General features: G+C 30.2%; 1 protein-coding gene across 1 annotated transcript; it reads right to left on the bottom strand.

Moving 5' to 3' along the window:
• Positions 1–3,443: 3,443 nt before the first annotated feature.
• Positions 3,444–5,593, bottom strand: LOC129907376 (serine protease inhibitor 28Dc-like). The gene is made up of 4 exons (XM_055983537.1): positions 5,515–5,593; positions 4,735–5,448; positions 4,568–4,665; positions 3,444–4,506 (listed from the first exon to the last, which is right to left on the bottom strand). Exons 1-4 carry the CDS (start codon positions 5,583–5,585, stop codon positions 3,464–3,466), a joined length of 1,926 nt encoding a protein of 641 aa, XP_055839512.1. The 5' UTR covers positions 5,586–5,593; the 3' UTR covers positions 3,444–3,463.
• Between the last annotated feature and the right edge of the window lie 9,795 nt (positions 5,594–15,388).

Consider the following 15,388-nt stretch of genomic DNA (forward strand, 5'->3'; position numbering starts at 1 on the left):
TTTTTTTTATCTAAAATTTAAACGATATTTATTAATAAAATGTTCAAATAAACTCAAAAGGTAAAAAGGCCCATTTTGATCGCAATTGAAAGAAAATGTGGATTTTGGATAGTTCCAATGATTTTTCTATTTCACCATTTGAAATAAAATATTTGGGTCTAAGATCCTAAAACTAGAAGAATGTAGTTTTTACATGCTTTTTATTTTGTCATGATACTATATTGTCAAGCTATGCATTCATACAAAAAAAAAGTTACATTTTTCCACTAGAGGTGGTAGTCTGCTAATAGTAGATTTTTTGTTTAATCTAGTTCTATCATCTACCTACTCATGCTCTTCTTCCCGAGTGGATACATTTTGTATTGAATTCGTTGAAAGTGCGTTCCATTGAAAATCGCTAGTAAACTACTAGTAGTACTTTGCCACCTCCCAAAGGAACAGGGCTTATAATAGAGAATGCAAAAAAGTGGGTCACGGAATTTCCGTTTGTCTGTCTGTCTACAGCTAAACGGATCTACATATTAACATCAAACTTGGTATGAAGCATTTTTTGGAGAATTTTCAGAGGGGTTTTTAGAACTAATTTTTTTAACCAAAAATAACGATACCTGTCATAAATCAATTTCGGAAATGTTTTTTCTAAAAATCTATCTTAGTATAAGAAATCAAATCGAATAGGTACTTGTTTTGGAGCTAACACGAATTTTGCTTTGTTCCTTTAACTTTTTGGGCTAGTGTATAAAAACAACTCAGGTTAAAAACTAACGCTCAGTTAAATTTTATGGTTATGAAACTCAACTATTAAATTTAGCCAAGCGTTAGTCTTTAACCTGAATATTAAATTGTTTATTGGTTGAGTGAAATATGTATAATTCAGTTAAATATTTAAGTGAGCCTTTAATTTGATTATTGGTAAGGCTAGTAGAAAATAAGATTTACTAATGATAAGTTTTAGTGAATAATAGTAATAATAGCCTAATATTAAGTGAATGTATAAGCGTGGTCGAATGTTCGGTATTCGACCGAATCATTATTCGCAGCGGGCCCTACCAAAAATCAAATTTAAAGCTACTTTAATATTTACCGGAATTCTACATTGAGTTTCCCAACTATAAACTTTAACCAAGCGTTAGCCTTTAACCTGACTATTAAGGCCGTGTGTGAATTGCGTTAAATAATTAAATTCGTGTTAAATTTTTGACACTATTAAGGTGAACAAAAAAATTTCCAAAAAAAAAATTTATTGTTTAAAATTTTTTTTGCCTTTTTTCTGCCAATAAAAAAAAAAAAAAACAAAACCATCTGCAAAAAAAATTTAACTCAAATTTAACCAGGTCCCAGAGCCCAATAAATTTTTAACAGCTGAAAATTTTTTTATTCACCTCAATAGTGTCAAAAATTCAACACGAATTTAACTATTTAACGCAATTCACACACGGCCTAAATTGTTTTTTGGTGTGGTGAAATATGTAGAATTCCGGTAAATATTAAAGTCAGCTTTAAATTTGATTATTGGTAGGGCCCAGCATCTCTAGTTTGAACCGTTTAAAAAATTTCAATTTCCCCTCCTTTGAATCAAAAATAAAAAAAAGTTTGAGCCAAATCGACTTATTGGTTTGAGCTCTTACCTGATGTACAATATTACGTTGAGTGTTTTTAACGCTTTTCTATTTTTCTTTAAGGGCTATTAGCTGAAACGAACCTTAAATAATTTATGTTGAACATAAACGTTTAGGCTCTACTTTTACTTCGGCGTAAACTGACACATAAGGATTTATGTTGTAATTAAATGCTTAAGTTTCGATTCAGCAAAAATAGGCTCTAATTGTTACGCATTTCATAATATTGCAAAACAAAATATAATATAAAAAAAATAGCAATCTCTGTGGGGATACGAACTCAGAAATCAAAATTAAAGAGCAATCACCTTGTCACCTACGCTAATAGGACTATTGAAATGAGGGTAACTTTCATGCCCTATAAGCTATAACGTGCCTAGGATATAAAACAATAATATTTAATTTTGTTCAAATTCTCGTCGTTAATAAAAAATTTCTTGTTTTTAGTTTCGAGTTACTATGGATACATTTATAATGTCAACTAACTTTTCTATATTTTTGTTTGATATTTGTGTAATTTTGAATGTATGAGTAAAATTTCCTTATTTTCTTTTTTCATTTATAGGATGTCGATGTTTCGATACGATTTATTTTTGTTTGATATTTGTTTTATGTTTTATGTGTGAGTAAAATTTCCTTATTTTTTTTTTCTATTATAGGATGACGACGTGTCGATACAATTTATTTTTATTTGATATTTGTTTCCTTATGTTTGTGTTAGAGAAATTTCCTTTTTTAAAAACAAATTTTTGGAAACATAATTTTCTAGGACAAGCTCCATTCTCTCTGGGGATTTTTTAGTACATCTGATTGCCGAAAAAAATAAAATTGTGTGGCGCTAGAAACTATCAGTGTCACTTCTATATATAATTATTCAATGGTACTATCGCATATAAAGATCCTAATTTGCAAATTAAAAAAAATTGTTTTTAAAACGGTTAAACGGTATTTTTTCAAACGTTTATTAAAATGTTTCAAAAAGCTTTTGAAATTATTGCATAAATGTTGAAAATTGAAGTAAAACCAATTTTTGGAAGTTGGTCTTATTTCACTTGGACTAATTTCATGGCACCCATTGAACATTTAATGGAGAAACTTTCGAAAATTAACGAGTGTTCCAGTTTTGAATACTTGTTAAAGTAATTTTCTAAGATTTACTCGAAATTAAAAGATATTTGCTTACTTTTATTTATTTGGAGAGATTGCGAAGAAATTTAGGAGATGAGAGTTCAGCCGCATTATGAATTTTGGCTTTCCTAATTGGTAACAAATTTTTAATCAATGGGCCAAAAGTCCACAGGAGTTTTGTGTGAACTTTTGACCCACATGGGTGGGTTGTTAGTCTATAATTGATTAGTGGAGCTATATCCCACACCAGTGAGCCAATATTCCATTATGGACTTTTGGCCTGTGGACTTTTAACCCTGTGCCTGTAAATGAACGTTTGTTAATTTTTTGTACTGTGTGAAGACTTATTGTTTGATGAAAAACAAATAAATTTTAAGATAAATTTATTCTTTTCTTCGTTTTTTTTCGACTTGTTTCTTAGCGGTCTATAATTGATAAGGTCTTAAAATATAATTTTCTTAGGAGCATTCATGTTCCTATGTCTACCCATTGCAGAAAAAATGCCGACAATCAACGAAATGACATGAATACCCCTATTTACATTTAAAATTTTTATAGAGCATTGTTTGCAGCATTTTTTTTTTCTTCTAGGGTCCAAAGTAAAAGTCATCAATAAAATTTTGTTCAATATATCATTTGTCTAAAACAAATTTTTCTTAACATGAATCAGGTTACAATTTATTATAAGCAGCTAAATATAAATGAATTGTGTTTCTTTATTGAGCCGGTATATTAACAACACCATAAAACAATGGTAATTTTGTTGGATCATGTCGCATAAGTATAAGAAAAGGTGAATCACATCGAAAAGCTACATCTGTCCCAGATCTCCTCAGATAAACCAAAGTAGCTGCTGCGGCTTCTGTTCCCTGTTCGTTAACATTAAAATCGACTTTATGAAGAATTTCATCAACAAACAGTTGTGGTTTCTTTAAATCTGCTGTCGAACGCATTTGATCTAATCTCTGTAAACTCTGAGCTGAAGCTGGAATAGTTTCACGACGATTTCGCATAAGTTTCTTACCAGGATTTGTCTTGGTAATGCGTTTATTGAGTATCAAATGTTTCAGACGCAATGGAGTATTGCCTCGTGTAAATTCACTTTCAACTTTATAAGTTACAGCACGTTTACCACGTTTACAACGATGAATTGGATCCATCGGTGTTCCAACCATTAAATCACCCTGTTGAGTCCATTGCATTCTATCCACTTGTGCTAGTCGATCTGTTCGATTGTCCATTTTACCACCAAAACGTGTAAATATTAAAGGAGGCTCATTGTATCGATCCATAGGTCCATTTGAGTTGCCAATTATAGGTGAATTTCTTTGACGATTTGGTGTAACAGATGGCGCTGCCATAGCTTCGGCAACATTCAATAACATCTCTTGCTGTTGCAGCACTGGTACTGGAAATCTTGCCAAGGATGAAGAAGATGATGATGAAGCTGCTGCAATTTTATCTTTGGTGTTTTCTTCAGGATCAGCAATCAAAGAGAAATCTGCTATGCCATTTTTGAAGATGTCCTCAATGCCCATTCGGGATAGGGGAGACTTCAAATGCATTGTATTGGCAACATGAAATTTGGGAAAAGCTAAAACTGCAGTTTTGTGTTCCATTTTCGAGATCATCTCGTTGATTCTTTCTCCAGTGAGTGTCTTTTGTAATTGCTGGAGATTTAATCGTGTTGAGTCATTTGGTTGGATGATGTAAAGTGTTGATTGGTTTCCTTTGTATGGCAAACCAATGATTCGACAATCTAAAAGAACAAAAGAACTTATCAATTTCAAAGGAATTAACTAGGAATTAATGCAATTTACTGTATTCTTCAGAGTTGTAGAAGGGTAGTACACCACCAAGACTCATCATCAATATCTTCACAGGTTCACTCTCTGGTCCATCGGGAAAGAAATTGGTCCTAGAAAGGTTTAAGAGAAAAACAATTAGACCATATTCTGAGACCCTGTTAGGAAATAATCCTACTTACTTTGAAGTTCCTGATCCTAAAAATGGTTGCTCCCAGAAACCCTTGAAGTAAAGTGTACTTGCCAATATCATATTCGTATCTCTGCTCAATACATTATCAATAATGGCTGGAATTTTGCCCATTGTATTCTGACTGACCCAACTATTGATGTAGTCTTTGGAATCTTGTTGATTGGTTCTGAAATCCAATGGAGTAACTTCACTCCTGTAAACAGATTGTGCAGCATAGACATAATCTGGTTTCAGACTATAACCATTCTGAAGAAATAATCCATTGGATACACGAACTGTATGTTCATTTGGTGTTTTAGCTCCACCTTTTCCATAATTATTAGGATTATATGGTGTCGATCGCCATTCGGATTCCATGCGTGGTCGTTTGGTTTTGAATGTATTTGACATAACATCTTCCAGCAACCAACCGAATTCTTCGTGAATCTTCGCTGAAGTTGGACGATTTTGTCCATTTAACGAAGTAAATAGTTTGTTTAGTTGATTGTAGGTATTGGCATAGGAACCCATTTGGAGAATGGATAACGATGACATAATACTTAATGGTGAAAATATTTGAGTATTTGGATATTCATTTATATCAAGTGCAACGCCAAGATTATGAGCGAAATTCATAACACTTTGAGCAACGCGCTCGGATATTATTGGATCGTAACGGATGTCACGTGGTATTTCGGGGATTTTTATTTCTTCGGGAATAACTCTAAAAAAGAAGAAATTAAAATCAGTTTTTTGGAATTTGTTTTGTTTTGTATTAAAATAGACTTACTCATCTGCTGCCGAGATGGAAAGAACTATGACTCCGAGAAGACATCCAATAAATAGTTGTTTTATCCACATTGTAGGTAATAAACTGAAAGAAGTAAAAATTTTAAGAAATTATCAATATTTTCATTAAAAAAAATCAGAAATTTTAAGTCAAATTTAGTCCAGTTAACGGAGATGGTAACCCTATGGGTTATTGTTTTAAGTGAAAGTTGGTAGCAACGTTCTTAAGGCATTGGAGGGAGAGAGAGAGGAGGAAAGGTTCAAATTTTTGGTATTTTGTTAATAGTTTTCTAAATATTTACGAAATACTAAAAATGTGAACCTTTAAGGCCCAATTTATTGACTCTCCATTAAACTTAAATTTTAAAATTAAAAGCCAATTTCGTTTAATTCAGACTCTTTTAAGGATGTTTTTGAAGTTTGGCATCATTAACTAATTGAGCATTAAATTTAAAAGCCGTTTTAGTTAAAACACCAAATTCGACCTTTTAAGAGGGATTTTTAGAGTAAATGGAGGTTTTAAAAAGAATTTCTTTTTATTCACTCTCCATTAGTGTCAAATGTCATTTCATTTATTGTTTAATTATTATTTTATTTGAAAAATGTCAAATGAGCTAAAGAAATAAAAAAAAAACATCACAATTATGAATAAAAGTCCAGACTAGAATTTTTTTTGAAGGTATACAATACACATATGCATTTGTACCATAAATAAGTAATACATTATATAAAATGACTGCGGCTCGCCAGAAATTCTATCATTGTTATCTATGGGTAGAGACAACACTTCATTTAAGATTTTTAATAGACACAAAAGTCAAAGAAATTAATGCATTTCTTGTCTACTTCGCACAGATAGTACTAGATCTACTAGATTATATTCTCCACTTCAAAACTAATCAGGTGCTGCATAATATAAGCATCTCAAAACATTGCAATTGACGCCATGAGAAGAAGAGATCTAAAGCTTACTTCTAAACTAATGACGCTCGATGAATGCCGATAACACCTAAATTTAAGTTGTTATTTGACACCGCTGGAAAAAATTAAAAATTTCACTTAACTCCTTCTTCTTCTCATAGCTTCAATTGTAGGTTCTCAAGCATTTTCGCCTGGCGTTTTCAGCTGCAAAATACTTACTGGCCATAGTTTTTATGGTTTTTCTTCAAATTCAAATCTATTTGATTTGACAAAATTGTAGCTTATGACAGATTATTTTTCAAAAAAAATAAAAAATCCCTAGGATATTTTTAACAGAGTTTTAAATTTAAAGTTTCCATTAAAAGTAAGGACTTTAACTAAAGAAGAGTGAATTAAATGAATTTTTAATGATGTATACTTAAAGGCGTCAATAATTTAACAAGGCCGTTAACTAAAGCGATAAATATCAAAATTTAATGGAGGCTCAATAAATTGGCCCTAAGTGGGTTACGAAAAAATTCCTTTGCTGTTTTTACTTGTGATATACATTTACATAGGTAGGTACTATTGGGAAAGTTTAGAATTCGTAAAAAAAAAATCGAACTCGAGATAACAAATTGTTAGACATGACATTACGATGATAGGGAATGCCAAAAAAGTGGTAGTTAACAGTTTTGGGATGATTCGCTAGAGGAGAAATCGAATTTTTCATTTTTTTTAGGACCGAAACTAACGGTAGGTACCTATCATATAACGGAATTATAAAGTTACTTTTTTTTTTCAAAAATAGATCTAACGATTGTAGTATAGTCTAGTATTACACATTAGTAAGCAAATTTTGAAATAAATGTTGTATCGTAAAAATATTTGTACCGTAAAAATATTTGTTGTACTGTTATTAAGGGTAACTGTCATAGAACACTGTTATTGATTTAAGAATTTCTCGTAAACGACATAGTCGATTAGAAACAATTTTTTTGTAAAGAAAAGGTAAAGTAATTGTTTACAAAACTTTCAAAAATAAATTTTTGGATTTTTAAAAAAATATTTCAATTTTTTTTTTTTCAAAAGTCAATTTTTAGAAAATGGGTTGGTGAAGTGAATGGAAATAGCGTTTTATGTGTTAAATAATATTTTCTTATTTTTTTTTTCAATCTCTCCATTTCCGAAGCCAATACAAAAAACTAATTAAATTTTTTGATTCGTTTTCACTGTTGGTTTATTTAATTTTAAGCAAGTAATTAGAAAATTTAAAGAATATCCGTAGATATAAATGTCAATTTGAATAAAAAAATAGGATTTTTGAAGAAGTAAACTAAAGCCTGTTTGGAAAAGAAACTATTATCTTTTTTTTCGAAAATCATTTCTTATTTTATTCAAAGTAAGTTAAAATTCGAAACTTTTTCAAAATCTTACCTGACCTTATGTTCATCGAACAGGATGGATTTTTTAAAGAAAGGAATGCCCTTAAGTCTGCAAACAAAAATGGTTGCGATGAATCTTTACAAGGAAATATTGAAAAATGAAAACCTTTGTGAAGATTTGACACCTATAATAATAGTATACGCAAGAATACGAACTGTTTAGCTGACTGGATTGTCAGAAGAAACCATTTATAGATATAACGGGAACGGTGCGGTCTCCTAAGAAAAAAAGTCATCATCGTCGCTGGGTGACCGACACAGAAAATTTTGATTTTGAGGCAATTAAAAGGATAATTTACACGTTTCACATTTTTGATAAGCAAGTTGTGACATTAGCAAGTTTAAGAAGCAAAATTTATAATGAACCGGGACTCACAATTAGCAAAACATCTCTTTGGAGAGTATATTAAAAAATAAAGGATTTAGGTTTTTAAAGACAAAAAATAACAGGAGCATCCTTTGTGAAAGAGAGGATATCAAAATTTAAAGAATGAACTACATTCGGAAAATAAGAGAGTTGAGGGAAGAAGGATATGGAGTTATCTATATTGACGAAACATACGTTCACAGTTCGCACTCAAGACCAAGTTCGTGGACTAATGAAAGTGGACAAGGACTAAAAAACCCAATTGAAAAAGGACCTCGTTTAATAATCGCTCATGCTGGTGGAGAAAAAGGGTTTGCTTAAGATGCTTTACTTATCTTTAAAACTGGGTCTATTTCAGGTGATAAGGCCATTAGCAGTGAAAATAATTATTTACCGTTTAAAAGTACTTGGGATAACTTTACCCAAGGTATTGTCATTAGACCGGTTGACGATTCATCAGAAATATAAATTGATGACAGCAATTTAAGTTCCGATGATCATTAAAAATTTAAAACCATTGTCACATCTTTTTATTTGTATAACCGAGCAGTAAATATCTCATTATTATTTTTCTATTATTTTGGAGCCATCACCATAGAAATCATTAATTAACAGAATCAGAATTTTCGTTTGTTTATTGTTTTCTCTAGCATTGCATTACTTCAAACAAGTATGATTTGTTGTTATTTTTGAGTTGATTTGTCCTAATAAGCCAATAAAATCGAGTTTCTTGTTTTTTTTTTTGTTCTCAATTTTATTGGAAGGGAGAAAATAAACTCAGAGTCAGGACTTTTGATTTGAAACGAGCTATATAATAATTTTCAAATTCTTTTTCATAAGTACCTACAAGAAATCAATTTTAATTAAAATAAAATATATTTAATTTTTGATTGGTCAGTAAAATATACATATGTAGGTATTTAACAGTTTTGAGATCAACTCGGCGATACCCTCGACATCTAAACATTTATTAAAAGCAAAGGAAAAAGAAGAAGAACAAAAATTTGACTTAGTGCCTTATGATAACAGTTTTTTAACTCTTCTACTCAGGAATTTTGAGTCATTTTTTGTACCAATTTCGACTGGCCACAGAAGTTTTTGGAACAAATAACTGAGAATGCAAATGCATGCAATTTTTTAACATTCAACCTTGAGTGTTTAATTTTCAAAAAAAATGTAAACAAAATAAAAACCTTTAATTTATATTTAATTTGTCTACAACAAAAAAAAATCGACCAGTTTGTCATTATCATAACCTTGAAAATTAATACAAAAAAAAAACTTACTTTTATCGATTTTCATATAAAAAAATATGAAAATACGTTCAGAATGTTGCATAAAAATAAAACAAATCACTGAACTGAGTTTTTTTTTTTTTTGCATATTTGATGATGAATCTAGGAAGTATTTCACCCGTGCGTCGTCGTCGTCGGCCACCCAACGCTAGTGTTGTCCATTGTTCATATAATAAAGTTATCGGATATTATCTGACCAAGGTTTTCAATTGTTCCCGGGTTGAATTTCCTATGATGTGTTGGATATTCAAACAACAGCCAGTGCATAAGGAATGTTTAAACACGCACACTTGTAAGCTTTTTACAGTCATTGTCACAATTATTCGGATTGTTCATTGGAAATCAAATATTATAAATTTCTGTTAATTTTACTTACCAAAGAAAGCTGAAACTAAACCGGTCACTGTGGTGTATACGTAACTTTTTTTTTTTTTTGTTGACAAAGCTTCTTCTCTTGCTGATCAAATAACAAAACTAGCCGATTACTTCATATTTTCTGAAGCTTATGAAAATAAATAAATTGTCATTTTTGAAAAATTATTCTGGGTAGCTAAAATCTTCTACAAAACGACTTCGATTTGACAGTGAAATATAGTAAAGAGTACCTATATTTTAAAAAATCCGCCAAAATTTTCCAAAACATTCCGAATACTTACAACTAGACTGTACCTACCTTATTCTAAATGAATTCAACACGCATAACAAATGTCAAGGAAATTATGATTCAACCCAAGTGAATGAATATATACTAACGTATGTGAGGTGTAGACAAATATTTATTTAACGGACCTGACAGGATAACTATATACCTTATATAGGATACAAAATATTTATAATGATTATATAGTAGCGGCATGCAGTCGGTTGTGGGAAGTTGAAATGTTCAAGTGATATTTACATTACATTGTGTTGAAATAGACAATAGTTAGTACCAACCTATTGGGTTTTGTGAAAGTGTGTAAATGAAGCATTATTTGTTGTATATTTAACTTTAGGATTGCGGGTTTAGTGAATAGATATGTGGAATATCAATACAATTCTTGGGTTTTAGATATACAAGTTGATATAAATATGTTATTAGGTATGATTGTGACTTTACAATTAACACGAAGTTATAATCTAGATCTCGATATTATTTTATGTTCACCGATTTATCTAAATCTAGAAAAAAAAAAAATTAATTAAATCATTCGAACTAAAGTTGGAACAATTTTTGTTGCATTGTATTTTGTTGGTTTGGAGTAGGTACACAATACATGTATTTGATCTAGATAACTTTATATAAAGTTTGGTTTAAAAATTTATGCCAATTTTTTTTTTTTTTTCAAAAGTTTTGATAGCAGGCATAAACCTGAAAATATGCTTTTTGAATTATTAAACATTAAAATTTGTACGTCTTGCATTTCGAATCGAAAAGTTCCGAATGTAGTTCTAAAAATAACCAAACAAAAACGGTATGAGATTCGTTTAAGTTTAGCGTTAAGCCTTAAAGCCTAGAACGCTGCTGATGTGAAACGAAATTTTTCGTCGGTCTCCATGAGGACAACGAAATGCTTGCGAAATCTGGACCGAAAAATACTCAAAAATTGCAAAACATAAATGAAAAAAAAGCAAACACGCATCGCAGAAAGACATGCAATTACAAAATGAACAACAAAAACAAACAAAAAAACTCAAAATGTCATTTTTCCACACACAATGAATGTCCCCGGCAATTGTTTGTGTGCGAAAAAGAAGTTTAGACTTTCAATTTCGTTGTGCCGAACAGCGTACTACAGAACGAAAAGTTGAACGAAATTTTTGGTTTACCATTTTGTTGTTTCATTTTTGTATGGGATTTTTCGTTTCTTATCAGCAGCGTACCAGCGTTACCACTTGCAGAAAAAAATCGAAGTAGATTTGAAGAAAAAATGGAAGTAGATTGAAAAAAATCGAAGTAGATTGCAAAATATCCTTTTCTTCATCAAAAATCTATATTAAAACAAAAAAATTCTGTAATTAAATTAGTAAAAACAACTAAAACCAAAAGATTGTATTCCTTCAAACTACATAATTTCGTCATAAATGTATTTTTATACATTTTTTATAACAATTTTTAGTCAAATATTTGGTTTTCTGAAAAAAAGAAGTAGATTTGGCTTATATTTTTATAACTTGAAGTAGATTGAAACAGAGATTTTTAAATGAAGTAGATTTCGATATTTTTGTGATGGTGCGAAGTAGGAAGTAGATTTTAATTTTTTTTTGAAAAAAAGAAGTAGATCTACTTCAATTGAAGTAAAGTGGTACCACTGCAGCGTACTAGGCTTTAATTTTAAACCAATTGAGGCTATCCTCTCCTAAAAATAAAATGTACTGTACGAGTACTTCGATTGAATAATTTGCCTTAAAACAACTGTTCATTGTTTTCGCTAGCCCAGAAAGTTAAAATAAAAATCGTTTTTACTTAATAACAGTTTTAACTTTTGAATTAAAAGTCTTCCTAACCTCAGGCAAACGAATCGCAAAGTTTTGTAAAAAAAAAATTGAATTAAAAATATAATTTTTTTTAAATTTTGTTTTAAAATTGTATGGGAATTTAAAATACCTCTATTAAAATAGTAAAGACAAAAAAAAATAATTTTGGCGGTATTTTGGAATTCGTCCGTTTTCAGGTATTAATCAGCGGTTTACAATATAAAAACATTCAGTTGTATTTATTAGATTAAGCCCTGCTTTTTCAATCGTCAGATAGACTATCAGAAGAATAAATGTCACTATAAAAAAAAACTTTTATTCCTACGAATAAGCTCTAACTTAGGTTTATCTAACTATTCAAAAAATTAGCCCTAAGTGATATTTAATAATAATATTAAAATTGCCTTAGATAAGGTTGCTTACATTGCTTCTATAATTGGCTGGCCATTGATGATTAACAAATCGATAGTTGTTTCAAAAAATGCAACAGAACTAGCAAATTTCGTATGTACAAAATACTGTTATATTCTGTAAGCAAACAAAATTCACCAAATTTTATCAGACGAATGTATTGAACTGGAACATTGCAAAAAACTTAAAAGATTTGAGAAATGATATCCTTCTTTGACATTTTGCCGATGACGAATTTTATCAACAGAATTGACCTCCACACAGCAAGGCCACAGAAAGCTTCCCTATTTAAAACATATTTTATTCACTTCATCATATAAAAAAATAGAAGATATGGCTGCTTCTTTTATTTGCTGATGGTAAGCAGTGTCTTGCCCTTAAGATATTATTTTTGTGTACCTACTAGATTCAATTTCTTTTAAAAAGCTTTGAATATAATACTTATACGGATTTTGTTTCCAAACAAAACACTACAGCTCAACTAATATTATCGAACGAATCAAAATAATCCTAATCCAGCATAGCGTTCGCTAAAATATGACCACATCCCCAAAATATGGTAAAATAGTTTGTTTGAATACCAAAAATTTTGTTTACTTTTAATTTTCGTTCATGTTCTAAAACTTCAACATTTTGAAAATAATCTTACTCAAGAGATTTCAGTATCACATAACAAATTCTTTTTTAAGTTCTGAGTTCTTGGGGGGGGTCATGACCCCGTGACCCCCCCCTTGTATACGCCGTTGGTTCAGAGACACTTTTCATAGTAAATTATTAAATTTTTTCAAGTTAAGGTGGTTAAAAAATAAGATTGAGGATTTTATTTTATTTTACTAATCACGGTGCATTTGGTGTATGAACCAAGTTAGTCCAAGCTTTGTGCTTATAAAATAAAGTAGAGGTAAAGTCTTTCGAAAATATGCATCTTGTGTGATTTTTTTTTTTCAAAATCGTATGTGCCCAGGGTCGATAATTTGTGAAACCAAAAAATAATCATAGTAGAATGAAACCCATTGGAAAAGGAGGTGAATATGATAAAAATGAAAAGAAAAATAAATTACGGGCGAGCCGAGTCCGGGAAGTGGGTGGGTTCAGTTTTTAATGGAAAAAAATGGTAGGTATATCTCGAACTCCGGCAAAACTTCAAGTCCTATGGAAAAAAGTTGTACGGCAAAGTTGTAGGTAATAAAAAGATCTACAACTTTTGTTTAGACAATTTTTTCACATAACCTCAAAATTTAGGTGAAAAATTAAAAAAAGAGTTTTTGGTTTTTTATTTTTATCTTTTTCAAAAAAAAAGTTTTTTTCTACGAGATTTGATTTAAAATATTTATTTTTTCACTTATTCTAACTAAGTATCAAAAAAACACCCTAATTTTCAATCGAAAATTCACGTGTCAAAATTTATTGCAGGTTGTTTTTTTAGAAAACTGCCCCTCCCGCCTAAACGGGGAGAGATAGACCCCCCCCCCCCTTCAAATTGTAAAAAAATACTTGTATTGAACCTCTCTACAAAATACCGTTATCAAATCTCGGCGCCACAGCTATCGTACTCTCCCCTCACCCTGTTTTTGCCTATTTTTTTTTTTTTGATTTTTCGTTTTAGTGAAGGAACGGTAACTTGGAAAAAACCTTATATGAGACAAACATAGATTATTAATAGTTCTTCAAATTTTACAACAACAATTTTTTTAAAAAAGTTTTTTAAGTCCTGTATATCAGAAACTATTTTCCATGTAAAGTGTGTTTTCGTGTGTTTTCTAAGTAAATTAAACTTTACTATAAAAATCAAGTAATTCTAACTGATTAAAAATATTGAATCACATTTTTTCAATTCTATTCAATTGAATCATTTGAAATTTTATAATTGCATTGACTCTGACATAAAATTGCTTTTATTGTTTTTTCTTTCTACTGTGTGTTTTTCCTTGTATCAAGTTTTAAATATCCATAAATAAAATGCGACTTTATGACCTATTTTGTACATGAATTGGTACAAAAAATAACATCTGAATTTTGTGTTCGTTGCATCTCACTGCCACTCAATCATTCAAATATTTTCAATTACTTAAAAACGATAAAACTTTCATTCAGGTGTCAATTAATTATTTATATTCATTATATTCTTTTTGTATAAATGATGTTGTGTCGCGTCGGCCAATCAAGCATAGAGACAGAACAGAGACAGATAAAAAAAAAACACGTTTTTCAGGTCATATCGGTGTTTTGTTCTACAAGTTATTGTTCACATTTCAATATAATAACACTTCTACCCACACTTTATAGAATACTTTATTTATTAATCTTTTTCAGAGTAGAATATACAAAATAATTTTTATTAAAATGTGTCTGAATTAATTTATGTCTTAAATAATTTAATTTATTTTAAAATTATCTTGTTGATAAGGTTTTTACCACAAGAACAAAAATATAATTTTCTATAAGTTTTTGATGTGCTGAACTCGAAGCTGAAGCCAGAAAATTTGTATTGGCCTCCGTTTTTGAAATATTACCGTTATAAAATGCAAAAAAAAGGTTTTTTTTTTTATAGCGGTTATATTTCAAGAGGCTAATAAAATTTTTCTGTTTGCGGATTCGAGTTCAGCAACCCAAAAACCGCTGGAAAAGTATATTTTGGTTCTTGTGGCAAAAATTTTATAACCAGTGACTTAAACTTTAGATTGAATTTAGTTTCTTTTTGGCTTACACTGGATTACAGCCAAAATGGACACTCAATCCCACTATTTTTTTCTTACGTACTTTGACCTCAGGAACTCGGAAATCACTTTAAAAAAAAAACGATGGATACGTTTTCGAGATATGATTTTTCAAAGTTTTTTGTCGTTTTTTTTTCCAGCATACTTAGTATTCGAGCTATATTTTGACATTTTGAGTAATAAAAACAACTAATCTGAACAGAAAAACCGATTCCTGAAACTGATCATATAAGCAACAAACACTGGAATAACTTTTTTAGGTCACTCCAAAAGTTTAAGTTCA

Source organism: Episyrphus balteatus, chromosome 1 (genome assembly GCF_945859705.1).
Source record: "Episyrphus balteatus chromosome 1, idEpiBalt1.1, whole genome shotgun sequence".
NCBI lineage: Eukaryota > Metazoa > Arthropoda > Insecta > Diptera > Syrphidae > Episyrphus > Episyrphus balteatus.

Excerpts from the sequence above, each read along its gene's own strand:
- LOC129907376 (XM_055983537.1), bottom strand. The coding sequence starts at position 5,585 with ATGTGGATAAAACAACTATTTATTGGATGTCTTCTCGGAGTCATAGTT. Across the intron at positions 5,449-5,514 it reads TCCATCTCGGCAGCAGATGA|AGTTATTCCCGAAGAAATAA; the intron begins GTAAGTCTATTT and ends CTTCTTTTTTAG. Across the intron at positions 4,507-4,567 it reads CTACAACTCTGAAGAATACA|ATTGTCGAATCATTGGTTTG; the intron begins GTAAATTGCATT and ends TTGTTCTTTTAG.